The 26,042-nt window shown below is 46.0% G+C and overlaps 2 protein-coding genes across 2 annotated transcripts in view; one reads left to right on the top strand and one right to left on the bottom strand.

Moving 5' to 3' along the window:
• Nucleotides 1-26,042, bottom strand: part of LOC144487083 (uncharacterized) — a 62,672-nt gene that overhangs the window by 3,012 nt on the left and 33,618 nt on the right. The window contains exons 4-7 of the mRNA XM_078205140.1: nucleotides 11,085-11,515; nucleotides 5,807-6,629; nucleotides 3,801-3,852; nucleotides 1,255-1,351 (exon numbers count right to left, since the gene is read on the bottom strand). Of these exons, the coding sequence (XP_078061266.1) occupies nucleotides 1,255-1,351; nucleotides 3,801-3,852; nucleotides 5,807-6,629; nucleotides 11,085-11,515 (1,403 nt within the window). The remainder of the gene's footprint in view (nucleotides 1-1,254; nucleotides 1,352-3,800; nucleotides 3,853-5,806; nucleotides 6,630-11,084; nucleotides 11,516-26,042) is intronic.
• LOC144487085 (uncharacterized) lies at nucleotides 983-3,958 on the top strand. The gene is made up of 2 exons (XM_078205143.1): nucleotides 983-1,020; nucleotides 2,411-3,958. Exon 2 carries the CDS (start codon nucleotides 2,724-2,726, stop codon nucleotides 3,255-3,257), a length of 534 nt encoding a protein of 177 aa, XP_078061269.1. The 5' UTR covers nucleotides 983-1,020; nucleotides 2,411-2,723; the 3' UTR covers nucleotides 3,258-3,958.

Raw genomic sequence — 26,042 nt, 5'->3', positions numbered from 1 at the left:
TGTGCAAATCGTCAATTTGTAACAATGTGTAAAAGCAGTTTTCAAACATCTTTCAGTGTCAATCCACAATAGAAATGCTGAACAGACAATTCACTTTCCTCCACTCCCAGTTTTCTCCCTCCCTCCTCTGTCTGGGTTCAGTTCTCCAGCTCCTGTCTGCAGACTAACAATAAAACCAATGGGTCTGATTGGGGGGTTTGCAGCCTCCAGCAGGTGTTTGTGAATCCTCCCCGCCCACCTCACAGGCTTTCCTTCCTTTCCAGAGATCAGAGTCCTCATTGATTTGAGGCCAAAGTGTAACCTCTTATTTATTGTCCCCCTCCCACATCCTCTGATGTGAACCATCCTCCAGTGGCTGAGCCAGGATGGGGCCGTTAACCTGGGCCTGTTCCCGGGAGGGAGGGAGGGAGAAGCCCCGCAGCTGCAAACCAGGGAGCTGACAATGATTCTGAAGGGTTTGCGGATCCACAAAGTGTTTCCAAATCCTCCCCAATGTCCAGCCACCTGCTGTCCCTGTGGTAAAGCCAGGGCCTGTTTCCTGGGCCAGAAGTTGGTGCTGTTTCCAGTACAGCCGTGGTTTCCATTCCCACCCTGTGCTCACAAACTCCTCCCGAACCCTCCCCAACACCATGACTGACACTGAGCATGCTCAGAGCGTGCACCCACACCACCTGATGTGGAGATGCCGGTGTTGGACTGGGTGAGTCACCTGATGAAGGGGCGGCGCTCCGAAAGCTCCTGATTCCAAATAAACCTGTTAGATGTGAACCTGGTGTTGTGACTTCTTACTGTGCACACCACACCTGCGCAGTGCGTTCCCAGGCTCCCCAGCGCTTTATCATCTTTGCGCATGCTCCACTCCCAGCCTGGGCCCGCCCCTCATTCACTCCGATTCGTTGGAGGATCAACCGCTCCCGCTCCGTCATCCAGCCCCGCCCCCTCTTCCTATTGGTCCGGAGCTGCCGTCAATCAGTCCCCGGGCATTGTGATGTGGAGCATGCGCAGTGCCTGCGGCAGACGGTAAGGCGCTCGAGCGAGCAGGTTTTAAATGGAGATTTTTACAAAGATCCAGTGCGGATCCAGAGCCCAAAATAAAATTGGAAACATAAATGGAGTTGGCGGGTGGATGGTGAGGCTTTATAAACACCCGGTGTCGGCCACAAACCCTCAATTTGCAAAGCAAATTCCTCGGGCCTTCCGAAGGCTTCAGACCCGAGTTCACATCCGCCATCTTTAGAGGGAACCAAGTATTACAAAGCGCATGCGCATCCGCCATCTTTGTTGAGGTAAATTGGAATAACGCATGCGCAGCCACCATACTTCTTGAGGGTGAAACCAAATGAATAACCCACTGGAGACAAAAAAATCAGACAGTTTGTTATAAAATCAATGTGTTGTTGTAAAACCGGAAGTTAGGGTTACAGCCAACAACAACTTCTATTTATATAACACCATTAATATCAGGGTGGTTAGCACTGCTGCCTCACAGCTCCAGGGACTCAGGTTCGATTCCAGCCTTAGGTCACTGTCTGTGCAGAGTTTGCACGTTATCCCTGTGACTGTGGGTTTCCTCTGGATGCTCTGGTTTTCTCCCACCGTCCAAAGATGTGATGCTTAGGGGAATATATTGCCCCTTCGTGTACAAAGATGTGCAGGTAAGGTGGGTTAGAGGTATAGATCAGGGGTAAAATATTCAGAGTTGGTCCAGACTTGATGGGCCAAATGGTTTCCTTCTGCATGGTCGGAATTCTTTGAGAAGTCATCCTTGTGCAGTGAAGGTCTCGTCACTAATGGTGGAGTGATTAAAAAATGGAATGTGTAGGAAGCCAGAATCAGAGCAGTACGAGAGGTGATTCCAGAGATGGGGAGGAACAGGCCTTGGAGTGATTTGTATAAATTAGTTGTAAGGATGCATGAAAAAATGCAACATTTCATTTGGATCTCATAGAATCCTACAGTGCAGAAGGAGGCCATTGGGCCCATCGAATCTGCATTGACCACAATCCCACCCAGGCCCTATCACCGTTACCCCATGCATTTACCCTAGCGAGACCCCCCCCTCCCCCGCAACACTCAGGGTTAATTTAGCATTGCCAATCTACTTAATCCACACCTGTTTGGACTGTGGGAGGAAACTCGTGCACCCGGAGGAAACTAATGCAGAAACAGGGAGAACCTGCAAACTCCACACAGACAGTGAACCAAGCTGGGAATCAAACTCGGGTTCCTGGTGCTGTGAGGCAGCAGTGCTAACCACTGTCCCACCGTGCCGCCCTCAGCTCAGGGAGGAGGGAGACATAGATTTACTGTTTTGGGGAACCAGACCAGAAAAGTTGTTCCTTAGAAATTAGACTTGTCTGATCAGAATTCTATCCTGGACTGACAGTAGTTTTGTAAACTCCTTTTGCAGGATATTTGAAGGGGAAAATTTACAGTCAGCAAAATGGAATCAAGTTTCACACCAAGATTTAACAGTTGCTCAATTCACCAGCACCTGAACACTATCAGCCTTTGAATGTGGAGTGTGGGGAAATATTTCAAACTTCAGTGTGACTGGAAAAGCACCGAGAGAGAGACACACCCGAGTGAGAGTTTTCCAGTGAACTGACTGTGGAAAGAGCTTTAACCAGTTACACAGCCTGAAAAAACATCACACCATTCACAGCAATGTGAATCTGTGCATGTGTTCATTGTGTGGATGAGGCTTCAACTAATCACCCAATATGGAGAGACATGATGATATTGACACCATAGAAAAACCGTGGATATGTGTGGACTGTGGGAAAGCATTCACTTGCCCATCCAAACTGGAAACTCATCGACGCACCCACACTGGGGAGAGGCCCTTCACCTGCCCCGTGTGTTGGAAGGAATTTACTCAATCATCCTGCCTAACATTACACCAGCGAGTTCACACTGGAGAGAGACCGTACACTTGCTCTGTGTGTGGGAAGGGATTCGTCCAGATGTATAACCTACAATTACACCGGAGAATTCATACTGGGGAGAGGCCGTTCACCTGCTCCGTGTGTGGAAAGCGATTCATTAATTCATCCAACCTCGTGACACACCAGAGAGTTCACACTGAGGAGAGGCCGTTCAGCTGCACTGACTGTGGAAAGAGCTTCAGACATTCATCCAGCCTCAAAGCACATCAGCGACTTCACACTGGGGAGAGACCATTCACCTGCTCAGAGTGTGGGAAGGGATTCACTACCTCCTCCCACCTGGTGACACACCAGCGACTTCACGAGTGAGTGCAGGGAGTGGATTCTGCTGTACTTGCTGCTGTTAATCATCCAGGAGTGAGCCACATCCATTGACATTTGAGGTTTGTTTCTGCTGATGTTAATAATCCCTGTAGGTGGGCTGCAGGTTAATATTCTCAATCTAGAGCTGAGTGTGTTTTTGGGGTTGCAGTTTCCCTTTAAGAACCACTGTCTGTGATCTTTCCCCATCATTCAGGAATTCTCATCACAGATTCTTTACAGTACAGAAAGAGGCCATTCAGCCCATCAAGTCTGCACTGGCTCACTGAAAGAGCTTAATCCCATTCCCCTGCCATACCCCTGTAACCTTGCACACTCTTTCTTTTCAGATAACAATCCAATTCTCTTTTGAGTACCTTGATCAAACCTGCCTCCACTGCTCTCACAGGAAGTTTATTCCAGACTCCAACCACCCACTAGGTGAAAATAATTTTCCTCACATCAGTTTGACTCTGTTTTCCCCATTAAGGTAGGTCTGTGCCCTCTAGTTCTTGACGTTCTCTTGGTGGGAACATTTTCTCACTATTTCACCTGCCCAACTCCTCAGGATCTTGAATACCTGTATCAATCTCCTCTCGACCATCTTCAATCAGACAATTAACATTTATTTCTTCAGATGTTAATCTCTACCTGACCTGGAACTTAATATTCTGACATCTGTTAAATAAATCAGCTTTGTTTCAAACACACGGTGTGTTAAATCCTTGATTTCTCAGGATAGGAGATTAATTGATGTCCTGCTACTGACTTCTGTTTTTTGGATCTTTTCTCCTTTCTAACTCTAGATTATTTCAGTCTCAGACCTTCAGTTACACTCATTTTTTAAAATTTGATTTATTATTGTCACAAGTATTAGCATAAAGTGAAAAGTATTGTTTCTCATCATGGACAAGTCCCAGCTCCCGATACCTTTCAGAGTGTCTCTCCCAGCCTTGAGATCCAGGGAAGTTTTCAAGATTTAAAAACACAAAATACTGGAAATTATAATCCATACTTTTCCAAGTATCAGTTGATTGTGTCCCAGATTATTGGCTTTTCCCCACCGCTGATGTTAAGCTGATTGTCCTGTAATTGCTGTGTTTTTGAACAGGGATGTAACATTTACACACTCTGTCCTTTGTCACCACGACTCGATAAGGATTGGAAGGTTCTGGCCAGTGCGCCACAAGCTCCATGTGAAGGACAGTGTGTGTCAGAGTGCAGCAGTCCCTCAATGTCAGACTGCAGTGTCAGCCTCGATAATGTGCTCAGCTTGATGAGTATTTCCTGTTGTTATTGATGTGGATCATTCAGAAACAATGGACTCTGATGATGTCATCCAGTCCTGCTGTGATGATGTCATAGAGACTATTACATCACAGCAGAGCCTGAGTAGTGAAAACAGTTTTGTTCCAGGTGGGAGGTGATGGCCCAATGGTATTATCCCTAGACTTAATCCATAAGCTCCGCTAATGTTCTGGGGACCGGGTTCAAATCCCACCACAGCAAGTGGTGTAATTTGAACAAAGAACAAGAAAAAAGAAAATTATAGCACAGGAACAGGCCCTTTGGCCCTCCAAGCCTGCACTGATTATGCTGCCCGTCTGAACTAAAAAGACCTCTGGGGACCATATCCTTTTATTCATGCATTTGTCCAGGTGTCCCTTAAAAGTCACTATCATATCTGCTTCCACTACCTCCCCCGTCAGCCAGTTCCAGGCACCTGCCACTCTTTGTAAAAAAAAACTTGCCTCGTACATTTAATTCAATAAAAATAATTGAATTCAATTTAAAAAATCAGAATTAAGAATCTACTGCTGACCATGAAACCATTGTCAATTGTCAGAAAAAAACCATTTGGTTCAGTAAAGCAAAAAGTAAAGTTTATTTATTAGTCACAAGTAGGCTTACATTAACAGTGCAGTGAAGTTACTGTGAAATTCCCCTGGTTGCCACACTCCAGTATTTGTTCGAGTCAATACACCGAACCAGCATGTCTTTCAGACTGTGGGAGGAAACTGGAGCACCCGGAGGAAACCCATGCAGACACGCAGAGAACGTGCAAACTCCACACAGACAGTGACCCAAGCCGGGAATCGAACCCGGGTCCCTGGCGCTGTGAGGCAACAGTGTTAACCACTGTGCCACCCCATGAATGTCTGTTTGGGGAAGGAAACCTGCTGTCCTTACCTGGTCTGGCCGACATGTGACTCCAGAGCCATAGCATTGTGGCTGACTGTCAACTGCCCTCTGAAATGGCCTAGTGAGCCACTCAGTTCGATGGTAACTGGGGATGGGCAATAAATGCTGGCCATGCAGTGACGCCCATGTCCCACAAATGCATAAAAAATCCTCACAGTTTAAATTCACACAGACATTCTGTCTCCTTTTCTAATTACCACTCACTTCACCCGTTTAAAAAAAATCAGAAATTACCCACAAAAAATATTTTAATTTCTCAGATTTTCTTGACATATCAGTAGAAATGGACGTCAATGAACATAGTTCATTCCTGGATGTGATTTACAGTAAAATCCAGTCACTGATTATTTGTGAACTCGCTGGTGACTCATCAGGGTGGATGAGCGAGTGAATCTCTTCCCACACTGAGAGCAGGTGAATGGTCTCTCCCCAGTGTGAACTCGCTGGTGTCTCTGCAGGGTGGCTGATTGAGTGAATCCTTTCTCACACTGCAAACAGATGAACGGCTTCTCCCCAGTGTGAACCCGCTGGTGTGCAGTCAGTTGACATAATTGTCTAAACCCAGTTCCGCAGTGAGAGCACCTGAACGGTCTCTCGTCAGTGTGAACAAGCTGATGGCGCATCAGGTCCACAGAACCTTTATAGCATTTCTCACAGTCAGCACATTTAAAAGGTCTCTCCCATGTGTGAACTCGATGGTGTTGTAGAAGCCCTGATGATCGAGTGAATCTCTTCCCACATTTGAAACAGATGAACGGCTTCTCCCCAGTGTGAATTCGCTGATGTGCAGTGAGTTCAGATGATTGTCTGAACCCAGTCTCACAGTGAGAGCATCTGAAGGGTCTCTCCTCAGTGTGAACATGCTGATGTCGCATTAGGTTCTGAGAACTTTTATAGCACTTCCCACAGTCCAGGCATTTAAATGGTCTCTCATCAGTGTGAACTTGCTGATGTTTCAGCAGAGTGGATGAATCAGTAAATCCCTTCCCACACTTGGAGCAGGTGAATGGCCTCTCCCCAGTGTGAACTCGGTGGTGTTGTTGCAGCCCAGATGATCGAGTGAATCCCTTCCCACACTCGGGACAGGTGAATGGCTTCTGCCCATTATGAACACGCTGGTGCCTCAACAGGTTGGATGACCAAGTGAATCCCTTCCCACACTCAGGGCAGGTGAATGGCCTCTCCCCAGCGTGACAGGGCTGATGAGTTTCCAGCTCAGACGGGGATCTGAATCCCTGCTCACAGTCCCCAGATTTCCACGGTTTATCTACACTGTGAACATTGCTGTTTTCTTGCATGTTAAAAACCCGATGATATTCAGATCCTGATGTGATGTTTGGTTTGTTTCCCTGACTGCAAATCTTCCCCTTCTAATGCCCTGTGAAACTGATTTAAAACAGAAAAAAGGGAGTGAGAGAGAACTCTCAAAAACAGAAATGCAGATTGTTAAATTGAGCTGCTTTTAGCGCCAATTTCCCACCCCCTCCCCGAATCCTTTGATTCCCTGAAAAAGCTCTCCAGCTCTGGGCTAGAATTTTCCTCCATTTTAATCCTGGGAAAACTGCAGTTATTGTCACCGCTCTCTGCTACAAATTCTACCCATTGACTCCATCCCTCTCCTCGGAAACTGTCTGAGACTGAGCCACAACCAGAGCAAAATATTTCACCCAACCTGAGAATCTGACCACAAATCCACATCCTTACCAAGACCAGTTCCACCTCAGTAACATCACCCAACTCCAGTCTACTCTCAGTTCATCTGCGGCTGAAACCATCACCCATTCCTTTGTTTTGTTTTGATTTGATTTATTATTGTCACATGTATTAACATACAGTGAAAAGTATTGTTTCCTGCGCGCTATACAGACAAAGCATACCGTTCATAGAGAAGGAAATGAGACTGTAGTGCTACAGTCATAGCTAGGGTGTCGAGAAAGATCAACTTAATGCAACGTAGGTCCATTCAAAAGTCTGATGGCAGCAGGGAAGAAGCTGTCCTTGAGTCGGTCGGTACGTGACCTCAGACTTTTGTATCTTTTTCCTGACGGAAGAAGGTGAAAGACAGAATGTCCGGGGTGTGTGGGGTCCTTGATTATGCCGGCTGCTTTAGCAAGGCAGCAGGAAATGTAGACAGAGTCAATGGATGGGAGGCTGGTTTGAGTGATGGATTGGGCTACATTCACGACCTTCTGTAGTTCTTTGCGGTCTTGGGCAGAGCAGGAGCCATACCAAGCTGATGCTAATGCTTTCTATGGTGCTTCTGTAAAAGTTGGAGAGAGTCATAGCTAACATGCCAAATTTCATAGAGTCATAGAGGTTTACAGCAAGGAAACAGGCCCTGAGGCCCAACTTGTCCATGCTGCGCTTTTTTTTTAAACCCCCAAGCTAGTCCCAATTGCCCGCATTTGGCCCATATCCCTCTGTACCCATCTTACCCATGTAACCGTCTAAACGTTTTTTAAAAGACAAAATTGTACCCACCTCTACTACTACCTCTGGCAGCTTGTTCCAGACACTTTGCCCCTCTAGATCCTTTTGTATCTCTCCCCTCTCACCTTAAACCTATGCCGTCTAGTTTTAGACTCCCCTACCTTTGGGAAAAGATATTGACTATCCAGCTGATTGATGCCTCTCATTATTTTATAGACCTCTATAAAATCACCCCTCAGTCTTCTATGCTCCAGAGAAAAAAAGTCCCAGTCTATCCAGCCTCTCCTTATAACTCAAACCATCAAGTCCCGGTAGCATCCCAGTAAATCTCTTCTGCACTCTTCTAGTTTAATAATATCCTTTCTATAATAGGGTGACCAGAACTGAACACAGTATTCCAAGTGTGGCCTTACCAATGTCGTGTCCAACTTCAACAACTCCTGTATTCAATGTTCTGACCAATGAAACCAAGCATGATGAATGCCTTCTTCACCACTCTGTCCTCCTGTGACTCCACTGTCAATGAGCTATGAATCTGTACCTCTGGATCTCTTTGTTCTGTAACTCTCCCCAATGGCCTACCATTAACTGAGTAAGTCCTGCCCTGGTTCAATCGACCAAAATTCAATACCTCACATTTATCTAAATTAAACTCCATCTGCCATTCGTCAGCTCACTGACCTAATTGATCAAGATCCCGTTGCAATCCGAGATAACCTTCTTCACTGTCCACTATGCCACCAATCTTGGTGTCATCTGCAAACTTACAAACCACGCCTCCTATATTCTCATCCAAATCATTAATATAAATGACAAATAACAGTGGACCCAGCACCGGTACTTGAGGCACTCCGCTGGTCACAGGTCTCCAGTTTGAAAAACAGCCCTTTACAACCACCCTCTGGTTTCTGTCATCAAGCCAATTTTGTATCCATTTAGCTACCTCACCCTGGATCCCGTGAGGTTTTCCTTAGTCTTCTGAGAAAGTAGAGGCGTTGGTGGGCTTTCTTAACTATAGTGTTGGCTTGGGGGGACCAGGACAGGTTGTTAATGATCTGGGCACCTAAAAACATGAAGCTTTCGACCATTTCTACTTCATCCCCGTTGATGTAGACAGGACACGTTCTCCACTATGTTTCCTTAAGTCGATGGCAATCTCCTTCATTTTGTTGACATTGAGGGAGAGATTATTGTTGCCGCACCATTTCACCAGATTCTCTATCTCATTCCTGTACTCTGTCTCGTCATTGTTGGAGATCCGACCCACTGCGGTGGTGTCACCAGCAAACTTGAAAATCGAGTTGGAGGGAAATTTGGCCACACAATCATAGGTGTATAAGGAGTATAGTAAGGGCTGAGAACACAGCCTTGTGGGGCATCGGTGTTGAGGATGATCATGGAGGAGGTGTTGTTGCCTATCCTTACTGATTGTGGTCTGTTGGTTAGGAAGTTCAGGATCCAGTTGCAGAGGAAGGTGCCAAGCCCAGGCCACGGAGTTTGGAGATGAGTTTCGTGGGGATAATGATGTTGAAGGCTGAACTGTAGTCAATAAATAGGAGTCTGACATAGGTGTCTTTGTAATCTAGGTGTTCCATGGTTGAGTGCAGGGCCAAGGAATTGGCGTCTGCTGTGGACTTGTTGGGCGGTAGGCGAACTGTATTGGATCCAGGCAGTCCGAGAGGCTGGAATTGATTCGTGCCATGACTAACCTTTCGAAGCACTTCATAATGATGGATGTTAGACCCACCGGATGGAAGTCATTAAGGCACGCTGCTTGGCTTTTCTTTGGTACCGGGATGATGGTCATCTTCTTGAAGCAGATAGGGACCTCAGATTGTTGTAAAGAGAGGTTGATGATGTCTGCGAATACCCCGGCCAGCTGATCCATGCAGGATCTGAGTGCTTGTTACCATTAGACTTAATAATTCTAACACACCCCTGGCCGGTCTCCCTCACTCAACCTGTCTATTAACTTGAGGTCATCACAATTCTGCTGCCCACGTGTTTACTCATTCCAGATCTTGTTCACCCATCACCCCTGTGCTACAAAGGCTCCTGTTTACGAATCAACATTTTAAATTTCTCATCCTTGTTCTCAAGTCCCTCCATGGTTTCACCCCTCCCTATCTCTGTAATCTCCTCTCGCCTCACAACCCTCCAATATCTCTGCATTCCTTTCATTCCGGCTTCCTCAGCATTCACAGTTTTAATCACTCCATCATACGTGTCCGCACTCCCAGTTACCAAGGCCATAATCTTTGGAATTTCCCCCTAAACTGCTCCCCCTCTCTATCATCCTTCCCCCCTTTAAGATACTCATTAAAACTACCTCTTTAACCAAGCCTTTACCCATCCACCCTCATGTCTGCTCACATGACTCTATGTCAAATGTTGCTTTATATCACACCTGAGAAATGCCTCAGAAGTTCCAGTACATGAAAGATGCTGTATAAATACACATTGTAATTATTGATTTGGAGATGTATCACTGTCCCTTCTTCATCACTGGGTGAATAGCCTGTAACTCTTGACCTAAAGGGGAGCACCTTCACCACATGGACTGCAGCTGATCAAGAAGATAAAACATAATCTTCTCCACAGGTAATTGGGGATGGGAAATATTTTCTGTTGGTCTTGTTAGTGAAAAGACAGGGTAGTGGGATGAGCTGATTTCCTTGCAGAGAACCAGCACATGCGTGACTGGTTAGTCATTTTCTGTAGTGCAATAATTCAATGTTTCTGTGGCTTAATGGAAAGGGACCAATTCTGGAGGCCAGGAACTAACTTCTGGAATCAATGCCCACTGCCTCCTATAGAGGTGGCGGCTGCACATGTGTCCTGTTGCCCATTGCCCCCTATAAAGATGGCCACCGCCCTGCTGTCCATTGCCCTCTCTGAACTTCCTCACACCCTGTCACTCTGTGATCCTTGTGAAATCTGAAACCAGGTATTCGCAACGAGGCTCAAAGAGCATCAGCCCACTGGGGGCAAAGTCATGAGACCGGCCAGTCCAGCAGAAAGAAACCCTCCGCCCCTCCCCATTGACCAACTGTGAGAATGAACAAAATGCAGTCCTGGGTGTAATTGAGAGCAGAAACAATAACAGCAGAATCCAACCCCTGGAATCATTCATGAACTTTTTGGTGTCTCAGCAGCCGGGATGAAACTTTGAATCCCTTCCCACACTGAGAGCAGGTGAACGGCCTCTCCCCAGTGTGAACTCGCTGGTGTATCTGCAGGTCAGATAATTGACTGAACCCCTTCCCACACTGAGAGCAGGTGAACGGCCTCTCCCCAGTGTGAACTCGCTGGTGTCTACGCAGGGTGGATAAATCAGTGAATCCCTTCCCACACTGAGAGCAGGTGAATGGCCTCTCCCCAGTGTGAACTCGCTGGTGTGTCAGCAAGCTGGATAACTGACTGAATCCCTTCTCACACTGAGAGCAGGTGAACGGCCTCTCCCCAGTGTGAACACGCAGGTGCATCTGCAGGTTAGATAATCGACTGAACCCTTTCCCACACTGAGGGCAGGTGAACGGTCTCTCCCCAGTGTGAACTCGCTGGTGTGTCAGCAGGGTGGATAAATCAGTGAATCCCTTCCCACACTGAGAGCAGGTGAAGGGCCTCTCCCCAGTGTGAACTCGCTGGTGTGCCTGCAGGCCAGATAACTGACTGAATCCCTTCTCACACTGAGAGCAGGTGAACAGTCTCTCCCCAGTGTGAACTCGCTGGTGTCTCTGCAGGTTGGATAACTGACTGAATCCCTTCTCACACTGAGAGCAGATGAATGGCTTCTCCCCAGTGTGGCTGCGCCGATGAGCTGCCAGCTCTGAAGGGGCTCCGTATCTCTTCCCACAGTCCGCACATTTCCATGGTTTCTCCATGGTGCAGGTGTCCTTGCCTCTCTCTTGGGTGGACAATCAGTTGAAGCCTTGTCCACACACAGAACACGGGTACAGTCTCTCCCCGCTGTGAATGGTGTGATATTTATTCAGGCTGTGTAACTGGTTAAAGCTCTTTAGTCAGGGCACTGGAACACTCTCACTCTAGTGTGGCAGTGTGTTGCTGCTTTTCCAGTCACACTGACATTTGAAATCTTTTCAAACTGACAGCCCAGACAACAATTTCTCCTTCAAGATACAAAGGCCGATAATATTCAGGTCCCAAGGAATATGACTGTCAGATCTAGATGTGACGTTTGAGATTTCGGCCTGTGATTCCTCTTTCAGTATCCTGTAAAACAAGTTTACAGAGATCATCAGTGTCAGTGCAGGATAGAAATTCAGAACACACAATTCTAGTTTCTATGGAACATTCTTTCCTCTCTCCAGACTCGAAACATTGGCTCTATTCTCTCTCTATCTGGGGGATAGCGTGGGAAATGATGCTGCGGTAGATCAGCCAATTCTCAATGAATGGTTGAGGCAGTTCGATGGGCTGAATATCCAACTGCAGCTCCTGTTTCTTATGATTTGTGTGTGGTGGAGAGGAAGCAGTGAGCATGGATCTGTCAATCAGCCTCAATCAGCACCTTCAGGAGAATTGGGAGGGTGAATATTAGATACAGCAGAGTGAGAATGGAGGGAGAGTGTGTGGGATGGAGATTTACAGCTGTTGGGGAATGAGAGAGGAAAGAATGTTCATTAGAATCATAGAATTCCTACATCTTATCAACTGTCCCTGATCCTTCACAATGAATCTCTCTTCTCAAGACACTCTTATCTCTGACTTGTCTGTTCTGCTCGCAGTCTCACAAAGCAGCTGCCTGTGTGTTGATACAAGGGGCCCTGCTCAGCAAGTTTAATGCTCCATGACTGTGTCTTTAATGACTGAATAACTATAGGATTATGGTCAAGTCAGCTAAATCACATAATGCTTTATACTTCGGTTAGTAACTGTCCATTTTGTTAACATAGCACATTTGGATATATAAATACATATAAAAGCAAAATATTGCGGATGCTGGAATCTGAAACAAAAACAGAGAATGCTGGAAAATGTCAGCAGGTCTGACAGCATCTGTGGAGAGAGAATGGAGCCAACATTTAAAGTCTGGATGGCCCTTCATCAGAGTTCTGACAAAGGGTCATCCAGACTCAAATGTTAGTCTATTCTCTCTCTATAAATATATATAGGACAGCTGCCTCAGCCTTGGCCCACTCTAACACATGCACGAAGCAGGGCTGACTATGTGGAAATGCTCAGATTAAAGTTTCCTGCCTTCTCTTCAACAGCGAGTGAAAATGTTTATCGGCTTGCAGACCTTCAAAGGAGTCAGTGTCTGCTATTTCAGCATGAACAGGCTAATCTTCACCGACGTAGGCCCCAGAACATTCTGCTTTTCGGCCTTCATCAGAGGGTGAGCAAGACCAGATTTCTCCATAGCAAATACCAAAGGCGAGATATGGGGATATGCTATGCAAATAAAGGATTAGCAGCAGTCAATTTTTCATCGAATGCGAAAGGGCAAAAAGCTCAGATTTAATTGGCAAATATGTCCGTCAATGAAGGATTAGAAACATTCCTGGTTTCTGATTTGCTGTAATTGACTATTATTGCCAAGTTATTTTTCTGTAACATCAGAACCACTTGCGGGTGGAGTTTAATTTAGACAAATGCGAGGTGATGCATTTTGGTAGATTGAACCAGGGCAGGACTTACTCAGTTAATGGTAGGGCGTTGGGGAGAGTTACAGAACAAAGAGATCTTGGGGTACATGTTCATAGCTCCTTGAAAATTGAGTCACAGATGGACAGAGTGGTGAAGAAGGGATTCGGCATGCTTGGTTTCATCGGTCAGAACACTGAATACAGGAGTTGGAATGTTTTGTTGAAGTTGTACAAGACATTGGTAAGGCCACACTTGGAATACTGTGTGTAATTCTGGTCACCCTATTATAGAAAGGATATTATTAAACTAGAAAGAGTGCAGAAAAGATTTACTAGGATGCGACCAGGACTTGATGGATTGAGTTATAAGGAGAGACTGGATAGACTGGGACTTTTTTCTCTGGAGCGTCGGAGGCTGAGGGTTGATCTTGTAGAGGTCTATAAAACAATGAGGGGCACAGATCAGCTCGATAGTCAATATCTTTCCCCAAAGGTAGGGGAGTCTAAAACTAGAGGGCATAGGTTTAAGGAGAGAGGGGAGAGATACAAAAGTGTCCAGAGGGGCAATTTTTTCACACAGAGGGTGGTGAGTGTCTGGAACAAGCTGCCAGACTTATGAGTAGAGGCCGGTACAATTTTGTCTTTTAAAAAGCATTTAGATAGTTACATGGGCACAATGGGCATAGAGGGATATGGGCCAAATGCGGGCAATTGGGATTAGCTTAGAAGTTTTTTAAAAAAGGGTGGCATGGACAAGTTGTGATGCCAGCGTTGGACTGGGGTAAGCACAGTAAGAAGTCTCACAACACCAGGTTAAAGTCCAACAGGTTTATTTGGTAGCAAATACCAGGTATTTGCTACCAAATAAACCTGTTGGACTTTAACCTGGTGTTGTGAGACTTCTTAATGGACAAGTTGGCCAAAGGACCTGTTTCCATGCTGTAAACCTCTATGACTATGACTGTGTAAAAAACTTGCCTCAAACATCTCCATTAAACCTCGCCCCTCACACCTTAAACCTATGCCCCCTAGTAATTGACTCTTCCATCCTGGGAAAAAGCTTCTGACTATCCACTCTGTCCACGCCCCTCATAATCTTGTAGAATTCTATCAGTTCACCCCTCAACCTCCGTTGTTCCAGTGAGAACAAACCAAGTTTCTCCAACCTCTCCTCATAGCTAATGTCCTCCACACCAGGCAACATCCTGGTAAATCTTTTCTGTACCCTCTCCAAAGCCTGCTCCTTTTGAATGGACCTACCTCATATTAAGCTGATCTTTCTCTTCACCCTTTCTGTAACTGAAACACTATATTCTGCACTCTCTCCTTTCCTACTCCCCTATGTACTCTATGAACAGTATGACTTATCTGTATACCGCGCAAGAAACGATACTTTTCACTGTATCCCAATACATGTGACAATAAATCAAATCAAACCCATTGCTGCATTTCCTTCCTGAAGCCACATTTGTCCAGTGGGGCCTGGCCCCGGGAGGAAGCGCTGCAGCTGCCGTTGTGTTGGGTGTTGAGGCGGTGCCGCTAGTTCCTTATTGGGGGTGTTGAAGCCTCCACTGGGTGTGTGGAGCCTCCCCTCCCACCCACTGCCCCTAACGCTGCCTCCGCTTATCCGCCTCCTTCCCGCCTGAAGATCAGACAAACAAGCGCCTGTCCCTGGACATGAGCCGCACTGCGCATGCCCAACGTCACAATGCCCGGGGACTGATTGACGGCAGCTCTGGACCACTAGGAAAAGGGGGCGGGGCTGGGGGACCGAGCAGGAGCGGCTGGTCCTCCAACCAGAGTGAATAGGGGAGGGGTCTGAAGCATGCGCAGTGTGGGTAATGGCGGTGGACGGACGGTTTTAACTCGGAGCCGAGATCAGTTCAAGGTAGAGGGCGGCGCGCGGAGAGCGATGAATGTGGCGGGTGGGTGGAGAGGCTTCGTAAACATGTTGTTCAACCCAAACTTCGGAAAATAACTTCTCGGGCGCCCTGTTGGTACCAAATTGGAGGCGCAACTTGTCGTGTTGGGCCTGGGCTGACGGCCGCCAATCTGTTGGTGGCAATGTCTATCAGTGCGCATGTGCGGCCGGCATCTTTGTAAGGGGCAATGTGCAGCAGGGTGCGATCGCCATGTTTGTAGGGGGCGCAGGAGTGTCCACCTTTGTGATGTATGGGACCTGAACCCACTGCCGTCCATGTTGTGCAGGTACATCCACCCTGCTGATAGGGAGGGAATTCCAGGATTTTGACCCAGCGACTGTGAAGGAACGGCGATATATTTCCAAAATGTGGAGATGCCAGTGTTGGATTGGGGTAAACACAATAAGTCTCACAACACCAAGTTAAAGTCCAACAGGTTTATTTGGTAACAAAAGCCACTAGCTTTCGCAGTGCTGCTCCTTCATCAGGTAAGTGGGAGTTCTGTTCACAAACAGGGCATATAAAGACACAATTTACAAAATAATGGTTGGAATGCGAGTCTTTACAGGTAATCAAGTCTTAAAGGTACAGACAATGTGAGTGGAGAGAGGGCTAAGCACAGGTTCAAGAGATATGTATTGTCTCCAGCCAGGACAGTTAGTCCTCTTGTGTGCGAACTTGGCTATCAGTCTCTGCTCAGCGACTCTGTGTTGTCGTGTGTCGTGAAGGCCGCCTTGGGGAACGCTTACCAAGCGTTGGAGAATGCTTGGTAAGTTCCACACACATGAGGACGGCCTCAACCGGGATCTTGGGTTCATGTCACACTATCTGTAACCCCCACGACTTACCTGGGCTTGCAAAATCACACTAACTGTCCTGTCTGGAGACAATACACATCTCTTTAACCTGTGCTTAACGCTCTCTCCACTCACATTGTCTGTACCTTTGAGACTTGATTACCTGTAAAGACTTGCATTCCAACCGTTATTTTGTAAATTGAGTTTGTGTCTTTATATGCCCTGTTTGTGAACACATCTCCCACTCACCTGACGAAGGAGCAGCGAGCGCTCCGAAAGCTAGTGGCTTTTGCTACCAAATAAACCTGTTGGACTTTAACCTGGTGTTGTGAGACTTTTTACAGGGAGGTCCCAGAGGATTGGAGAATAGCCAATGTTGTTCCTTTGTCTAAGAAGGGTAGCAAGAATAATCAGGTAATTACAGGCCAGTGAGCCTTGCTTCAGTGATAGGGAAATTATTGGGCAGTATTCTTCGAGACAGGATTTACTCCCACTTGGAAATAAGTGGATGTATTAGTGAGAGGCAACATGGTTTTGTGAAGGGGAGGTCATGTCTCACTAACTTGATCGAGTTTTTGGAGGAAGTGACGAAGATGGTTGATGAGGGTAGGGCAGTGGATGTTGTCCACATGGACTTCAGTAAGGCCTTTGACAAGGTCCCTCATGGCAGACTTGTGCAGAAGGTGAAGTCGCATGGGATCAGAGGTGAGCTGGCAAGATGGATACAAAACTGGCTTGGTCAAAGAAGACAGAGGGTAGCAGTGGAAGAGTGCGTTTCTGAATGGAGGGCTGTGACCAGTGGCGTTCCTCAGGGATCAGTGCTGGGACCTTTGCTGTTTGTAATATATATCAATGATTTGGAGGAAAATGTAACTGGTTTGATAAGTTTGCGGTCGACACAAAGGTTGGTGGAATTGCGGATAGTGATGAGGACCATCAGGGGATACAGCAGGATATACATCGGTTGGAGACTTGGGCAGAGAGATGGCAGGTGGAGTTTAATCTGGACAAATGTGAGGTAATGCATTTTGGAAGGTCTAATAAAGACAGGAAATATACAATAAATGGCAGAAACCGTAAGAGTATTGCTAGGCAGAGGGATCTGGGTGTACAGGTACACAGGTCACTGAAAGTGGCAATGCAGGTGGAGAAAGTAGTCAAGAAGGCACAGGGCATGCTTGCCTTCATCGGCTGGGGTGTTGAGTTTAAAAATTGGCAAGTCATGTTGCAGCTTTATAGAACCTTAGTTACACCGCACTTGAAATCTAGTGTTCAATTCTGGTCGCCACGCTACCAGAAAGATGTGGCAGCTTTGGAGAGGGTACAGAAAAGATTTACCAGGATGTTGCCTGGTATGGAGGGCATTAGCTATGAGGAGAGGTTGGAGAAACTTGGTTTGTTCTCACTGGAAAGACAGAGGTTGAGGGGCGATCTGATAGAAGTCTACAAGATTAGTAGGGGCATTGACAGAGTGGATAGTTAGTTTCCCAGGGTGGAAGAGTCAAATTACTCGGGAGCATAGGTTTAAGGTGCGAGGGGCAAGGTTTAAAGGAGATGTACGAGGCAAGTTCTTTTACTCAGAGGGTGGTGGGTGCCTGGAACTCGCTGCCAGGGGAGATAGTGGAAGCAGATATGATAGTGACTTTTAAGGGGCATCTGGACAAATACATGAATAGGATGGGAAGAGAGGGATATGACCCCCAGAAGGGTAGGGGGTTTTAGTTCAGTGAGGCAACATGGTCGGTGCAGGCTTGGAGGGCTGAGGCGCCTATTCCTGTGCTGTAATTTTCTTTGTTGCTTATTTAGAAGTGCATTTGCGATACCAAGACATGCAAGGCAACGGTCCAAGTTCTGGGAAATGGGATTAGAATAGTTTGATGATTTGTCTTTGACCAGCATAGAAATGATGGGTCGAATGGCCTTTTTCTGTGTTGTATAACTCTATGACTAACAGGAAGAAGAGAGTTGGCATAAAGAGGAATTTTTCTAGTTGGCTGGATGTGATGAGCGGTGTGCCACTGGGTTCAATGCTGGAATCTTTTTACCATTTATTTCAATGACTTGGATGAAGGTACTGAATGTATGGTTGCTAAATTTGCTGATGATATAAAATAATTAGTAAAATAAGTTGTGAAGAGGATGTGAGGAGGCTACAAAGGGACATAGGTTAAGTGAGTGGGCAAAGAACTGGCAAATGTAGTATAATGTGGGTAAATGCGAAATTGTCCATTTTGGCAGGAAGTATAAATACAAAGAATATTGTCTAAACAGTGAGAGATTTAGAGGGATCTGGGTGTCCTTGTGCATGAATCAGAAAAGGCAGGTACAGCAAGTAATCAGGAAAGTTAATAGAATGTTATTGTTTATTGTGAGGAGAATTAATTACAAAAGAAGGGATGTTATTCTTCGGTTATACAGAACACTGGTGAGGTCACACCTGGAGTATTATTGGTCTCCTTATTTAAGAAAGGATGTAAATGCGTAAGAAATGGTTCGGAGAAGGTCCACTGGACTAATAGATGGTGAAAGGGTTAAAAATCATTCAATGCAGCAAAGTTCCTGGGAAACTGCTGGAGCTGCAAGGCACAGCTGCACAAACAATAGACAAGGGGGCTTTGATAGGCCACAAGAGGCTGTAACTACAACATCACTGCTTTCAGATAACAGCCCAAGACTGCAGTGTTTTGATAGAAGTCATATGTCAGCACTCAGGGTGCCAGATCGTCAAGGACCATAGACATGTGTTTATTGATGATGTAGCTATGTGTACGTGCCCTGTTGATAATTGGATATTTCAATTAGGCAAGGGGAGAGTTGCTGTAATTGGTTAAACATCACTGTGGGAAACAAATGAAGTAATCAGAACTATTAGTTGTGATTGGATAGTGAGTACCTTTAAATCAGTGTACAATTTCAATCTGTGTATGTTAATTACCTGTAGTTGATCCTAAAGGTATGATTGCAATAGTATTCCTTTGTTCTGGCAGTCTGTCGCCATGTGTGTGGAAACCAGTTTGCCCTGCTTTAACTTGAATAAAGGGCAATTTTAGACTCCGAAAATCTTCATTTGGTCTCTTGGGGGAGCCAAGAGCTGGATAGCTTATGAAATTCACTAGCATGGAGAAAAGGCAGGAGAATGGCACTATGCCTTAATGCTCACTTGGGGAGCAGACACAGACATGATGGGCCAAATGGCCTTCTGTGCCAAACGTCTGTGAAATTCAGGTCCTGATGAAATGAGTGACTGTCAGATGTTTGATCTGAGTTTTCTATCAGTAAATCCTCCCCTTCTAATCCCCTGTAAAAAGAGTTGACAGTGTCAGTGTCACTATCAGTGCAGGATAGAAATTCAGAATAGACAATTCCAGTTTCTCTGGAACATTCTTTCCTCTCGTTTCCCCAAACTTGTGATTAAATCAAACTAATCAGCAACAAACCCCCGATAGAATCTCCCTCTCCAGGGTCACCTGGGCACAGACAAGACCACAGAAGATCTGTCAGAGTGACCCCCGCCATCCCCTTCAGCCCCACCCATCCTGGATTACTGTTCTAACCAGGGTCTGCAGCAGGTCCAGGAGAAGATCCTCCCACTGACCCATCCCCTCCACACTTTACAGCCTTCTGGACCCAACATTCAGTCCAACAGTTTCAGAGAGTAAACTCTCAGCCCGTTCTGTTTCTTTTTCTTTGATTGTTTCACTTTTCTTTCTTTCAGTCGGCAGCCCCCCTGCTCCAGGCACAGCTTCTGTTTCCCTCTTTCTTCTCTCGCTCCATCTCCATTCCCTTTGGCTCTGGGGGTGATTCACTTTTCTCTCATTCAATCTCTCCTGTCTTCCACCCTTCCTTTAGTCCCTGTCCCACCCGCCCCTTTCTCCAAACCTGTTACATTTCTGGCTTTCCCCAGTTCACAGGAAAGGTCACTGGCCTGAAATGTTAACTCTGTTTCTCTCTCTCTGCACAGATGCTGCTGAACCTGCTGAGTTTTGTTCCAGCAATTACAGTTTTTAAGGATTTCACCAGAATCACCAAATAGTTTTGATGCAGAAGGAGGCCATTTGGCCCATCATGTGTGCACCAGCTCTCCGAATGAACAACTCGCCTAATTCCATTCTCCCGCCTTCTCCCTGTAATCCTGCACATTCTTCCTTTTCAGATAACATAGAAACTAGAAGCAGGAGTAGACCATTCAGCCCTTCGAACCTACTGTGCCATTCAATTTGATCATGGCTGATCATCGAATTCAATATCCTGATCTAACCTCCACCCCCCCCCCCCCCCCCCCCGCCCCCGCCACATCCCTTGATGCCTTTGGCCCCGAGAGCTATATCTAATTTCTTCTTGAAATCAGACAACATTTTGGCCTCAACTACATTCTGTGATCAGGAATTCCACACATTCACCACCCTCTGGGTGAAGAAATTTCTCCTCACCTCAGTCCGAAAAGGTTTACCCCTTGTCCTCAAACTACGACCCCTACGTTTGGACTCCCCCACAATTGGGAACATTCTTAATTCCCTTTTGAATGCATCAACTGAACCTGCCTCCATCACACTCTCAGGCCGTGTATTCCAAACCCTAATCTGGGATTCGCTCAGTCATACTGTCTCACTGAACATCAACTTGTTCACACTGAAAAGAGTCATTTTAAATGATCTGAATGTGAGAAGACATTTTAAATGATCTGAATGTGAGAAGAAAGTTAAAAGCAGATGTGAAGTGCTGAAACACCAATTAATTGACACTGCAGAGGTCATTCACTGGCTCCATGTGTGGGAAAGTATTCATCCATTCTTCTAACCTGTGTTGACAGCAGCAAGTTCACAAGTGACTGCAGAGATTGGCTTCAGCTGTCACTGCTGCTTTTAATCATATCCAGGATTGAACCATGTTTGTTCAGAGAGTCAAATTTTCTTTCTGAATCACCACTTTAACTTTGCTACAGTTTAATATTTTGAATAAATGTGAAATAATCCAGCTTTGTTTTGAGACATAGGATGGCAAGACAAAATCGACACCAGAGTGTTTATCACCTGTCTGGAGCTCAGAAAGACAATCTGCGTGGGCACAGTCCAGGATCATGACTACCATCCACATCTTGTCCCTGTTGATAAAATCAGGGTCACTGTTTGCAGAATCTGCATGTTCTCCCCTTTTCTGCTTGGGTTTCCTCCGGGTGCTCCGGTTTCCTCCCACAGTCCAAAAAGATGTGCTGGTTTGGTGCATTGGCCATGCTAAATTCTCCCTTAGTGTACCCGAACAAGCGGTGGAGTGTGGTGATTAGGGGATTTTCACAGTAACTTCATTGCGTTTATTCTCCATCCAGTTTCCTGACCTTTTCACTGGCCTTCATGGTGTGTTTCCTTCCCTCATTTCCAATTTGCTAAGATAAGTTTTGCTTTTCCCCAATCTATCTGGAACATCAAATGTACCTTCCCAATTTGCCACCTGGCCTCATTTTATAACAATGTTTTTAACATTACTTCATTTCACATTGAACAGTTAGTGTACTGTGTGGGAGTTTCTCCCTGGAGGTGTTGAGATGGGCAGGATCCATCTTTTCCACTGTCTGTAGCAGGGGGAATGTGAAGATTTGTTGGAGATTCTGAAGAAACTGGCCATGAGTCTGTAGAGTAATGATGGGGTGTGGAAGCCTGGTGAGATACACAACCTGGATATAATATCGAGGACTCAAAACAGAAATATACCAAGCTATGATCCAACAACAATGTATGTAATCCATGTAACTAAAAAAGGTTTTAACCATCTTTGTGATACACATCACATCCTTGTGACAGAAAACCTCATCATGTAGGATGGATGAGTTCTTACTTGCTATGAGGGATGAGGGAAAGGCTTTCCTATGGTGTGTGGTATCTTTGGCCATACTCACGTCAGGGTCAGAAGGAAAAAACTTGAAAAACTCTCCATTGTTCCAGAAGATAGCAGTATTTTCATACCTACACTGCAGAAGGAGGCCATTTAACTCATTGAACCTGCACCGACACCAGTCAGGTTTAACTGGAATCTGTCGTACTGGTGCCAATGATTGTGTTTTGGGTGGATCCTATGGAATCTCCTTTAGAGCAGCTTTCCTGCTGAGTCAGTTTGCCTAGTTATTACCATCACCCTCTTCACTAACTCCTGCTGCTGATGTACCTTCATCTTACAAATAGCAATTTGTCCTGGACACTTACCAGCAATATCCCCATGCATTCTGAGCTTGGATTGATGAGTGAATGATTTCCTTTCTACTGTGGAGAAGCCATATTTATTTTGCCAGAGAGATTTTCATAGAGAGAATTACAACCGAATATCTGATGATTCTATTATTAATGGTTTGAAAGGCTGTGATGACAATGCCCTCAGATTTCTGTGTTAACTGTTGCGGCGGATTTTTAGTAATGATACTACTGTCATAGGGAATCAAGTCTCACAACACCAAGTTAAAGTCTAACAGGTTTATTTGGCATCATGAGCTTTTGGAGTGCTGCTCCTTCATCACTCACCTGATGAAGGAGCAGCGCTCTGGAAGCTCATGATTCCAAATAAACCTGTTGGACTTTAACCCGGTAGTGTGAGACTTTTTACTGTGCCCACCCCAGTCCAATGCCAGCATCTCCACATCATAGGGAATCAAGTAATAGACACAACAAAGTAATAATCACAAATAAAGTAGTAATGACAGAGGAACTACTAATTCTGATTTTTGAACCCAGCCAGTGTCTGCATCTTCTGAGAATGAGAGTCAGGGGAACTAGAAGGAAAAAACTTGAAAAACTCTCCATTGTTCCAGACGATAGCAGTATTTTCATACCTACACTGCAGAAGGAGGCCATTTAACTCATTGAACCTGCACTGACACCAATCCCAGCCAGGTCCTGTAGGGTGGTGGAGGCAGACACGCTGACATCGTTTAAGACTTACCTGGATAGTCACATGAGCCTGGGAATGGAGGGATACAAACGATTGGTCTAGTTGGACCAAGGAGCGGCATGGGCTTGGAGGGCCGAAGGGCCTGTTTCCTGTACTGTACTGTTCTTTGTTGTTCTTTGTCCTACCCTGTGCACATTACAACTTCTGGTCCCCTGACACGATAGGGCAATTCAGCAGGGCCAATCAGCCTAACTCACACATCTTTGGAGTGTGGGAGGAAACCGGACGAAACCCACGCAGACACAGGGAAAGCGTGCAAATTCCATATGGACAGTGAAACGAGGCCGGAATTGAACCCGGGTGCCTGGTGCTGTGAGGCAGCAGTGCTACCCACTGTGCTCCTGTGCTGCATGCATGGTTTCGAGAAATGGAGCACAGCAGAGTGCCCATTCACAATAGACACATTCACAATTCACAGAATTCACAATTTATCTGTATAGCACGTGAGAAACAATATTTTTCACCATATACTAACACGTGACAATACTAAAACCAATAATTTATTTTAATATTTTTATTAATTGATCTCAATTAGTAACAAATCCATTTTCTGTTGCTATTTGGTTTTTCAATGGCCCTGTTGTTACCCAGCATTCCCCGTGGGTTTGAAAGTGCCTGATTTACTTCACAAGAGACCAGTGCGCAGGCTCCATGCTGCATCTCGAGCATGCGCAGTGTCACTTGTTCGGATGCTTGTGTGCGGCAGACGCTTTTCTTCAGCTGGTGAGAATCAGTGGGGCGGAGGGAGGAATTAGCCGGGAGTCGGGGTGGGGAGGGATCGGAGGCTTCACAAACACTTGCTGAAAGCCGAAGGCCCGAATAAGACCCTGCGGGTCCCGGGTTTGCTGCTTTGGGGATTTTTTTCTTGGAGCAGGCCCAGGTTAATGGCCGCCATCTTGGTCCAGCAAGGAGCGGAGCGCATGCGTGGCCCTCTTGGTGACGCAACAGAGAGGGGGCGGGGCTTCGGGGTCCCGGTCCCCAGGAGAGAAAATGATTGTGTGATTGATTGACAGGCCCTGGTGAACGGAGCTGCTGCAGAGACTGTGTGGACATCCTGAGACCATCAGTGTGTTAGCGTCAGGAGTAGGCCATTCAGCCCATTGACCTTGCTCTGTCATTCAATAAACTCGTGGCTCATCTGATTAATTCTATTATGCTGACTGCCTCCCTCAGATAAAAAATAGTCTAACTCAGCCTTGAATTATTTAAATGACACCAGGTTAAAGTCCAACAGGTTTATTTGGTAGAAAGAGCCACACCGGGAAGTGGCTTTTGCTACCAAATAAACCTATTGGACTTTAACCTGGTGTTGTTAAACTTCTTACTGTGTTTGCCCAAGTCCAATGCCGGCATCTCCACATCTTTATTAAATGACCCAGCCTCCAGTACTTTCTGTGGTAGAGAATTCCACAGACCAATGAAATTTCTCCATCTGATTTGATTTAAGAACATAAATAGGAGCAGGAGTAGGCCATCTAGCCCCTCGAGCCTGCCCCGCCATTCAACAAGACCATGCCTGATCTGAAGCGAATCAGTTCCACTTACCCGCCTGCTCCCCATATCCCTTAATTCCCTTACCAATCAGAAATGTATCTACCCCATGATTTAAACATATTCAACGAGGAAGCCTCCACCACTTCAATGGGCAGAGAATTCCAGAGATTCACTACCCTCTGAGAGAAGAAGTTCCCCCTCAACTCTGTTCTGAACCGGCCCCCACTTATTTTGAGGCTGTGCCCTCTAGTTCTGGTTTCCCTTCTAAGTGGTAAGAATGTCTCTACCTCTACCTGTACCCTATCCAGCCCCTTCATTATCTTATATGTCTCGAGAAGATCACCCCTCAGCCTTCTAAACTCCAACGAGTACAGACCCAATCTGATCAATCTCTCCTCATAAGCTACACCCCTAATCTCTGGTATCAACCTGGTGCACCTTCTCTGCACTCCCTCCAAGGCCAATATATCCTTTCGCAAACAAGGGGACCAAAACTGCACACAGTACTCCAGTTGCGGCCTCACCAATGCCTTGTATAGTTGTATCAAGACCTCCCTGCTTTTATATTCTATCCCCCTCGCGATAAAGGCCAACATTCCACTCACCACCTTGATCACCTGCTGTAGCTGCAGACTGAGTTTTTGCGATTCGTGCACAAGGACCCCCAGGTCCCTCTGCACAGTCGCACGATGTAATTTTTCTCCATTTAAATAATATTCCAATTTACTATTATTTCTTCCAAAGTGGATAACCTCACATTTGCCAATGTCTATTCCATCTGCCAGATCCTCGCCCACTCGCTCAGCCTATCCAAATCTCTCTGCAGACTTTCCGCGTCCTCCAATAATAATTTATTATTGTCACATGTATTATCATACAGTGAAAAGTATTGTTTCTTGCTCGCTATACAGACAAAACATACCGTTCATAGAGAAGGAAAGGAGAGAGTGCAGAATGTAGTGTTACAGTCACAGCTAGGATGTAGAGAAAGATCAACTTAATGCAAGTTAAGTCCATTCAAAAGTCTGGCAGCAGCAGAGAAGAAGCTGTTCTCAAGTCGGTTGGTACGTGACCTCAGACTTTTGTATCTTTTTCCTAAAGGAAGAAGGTAGAAGAGAGAATGTCCGGGGTGCGTGGGGTCCTTAATTATGCCGGCTGCTTTGCCGACGCGGCGGGAGGCTGGTTTGTGTGATAGATTGGGCACATTCACGACCTTTTGTAGATCCTTGCGGTCTTGGGCAGAGCAGGAGCCATACCAAGCTGTGATACAACCAGAAAGAATGCTTTCTATGGTGCATCTGTAAAAGTTGGTGAGAGTCGTAGCTGACATGCCAAATTTCCTTAGTCTTCTGAGAAAGTAGGGGCGTTGGTGAGCTTTCTTAACTATAGTGTCAACATGGGGGGACC

This window comes from Mustelus asterias, unplaced genomic scaffold, assembly GCF_964213995.1.
Source record: "Mustelus asterias unplaced genomic scaffold, sMusAst1.hap1.1 HAP1_SCAFFOLD_586, whole genome shotgun sequence".
Taxonomy (NCBI): Eukaryota; Metazoa; Chordata; class Chondrichthyes; order Carcharhiniformes; family Triakidae; genus Mustelus; species Mustelus asterias.
This window is presented reverse-complemented; position numbering and strand designations above follow the sequence as displayed.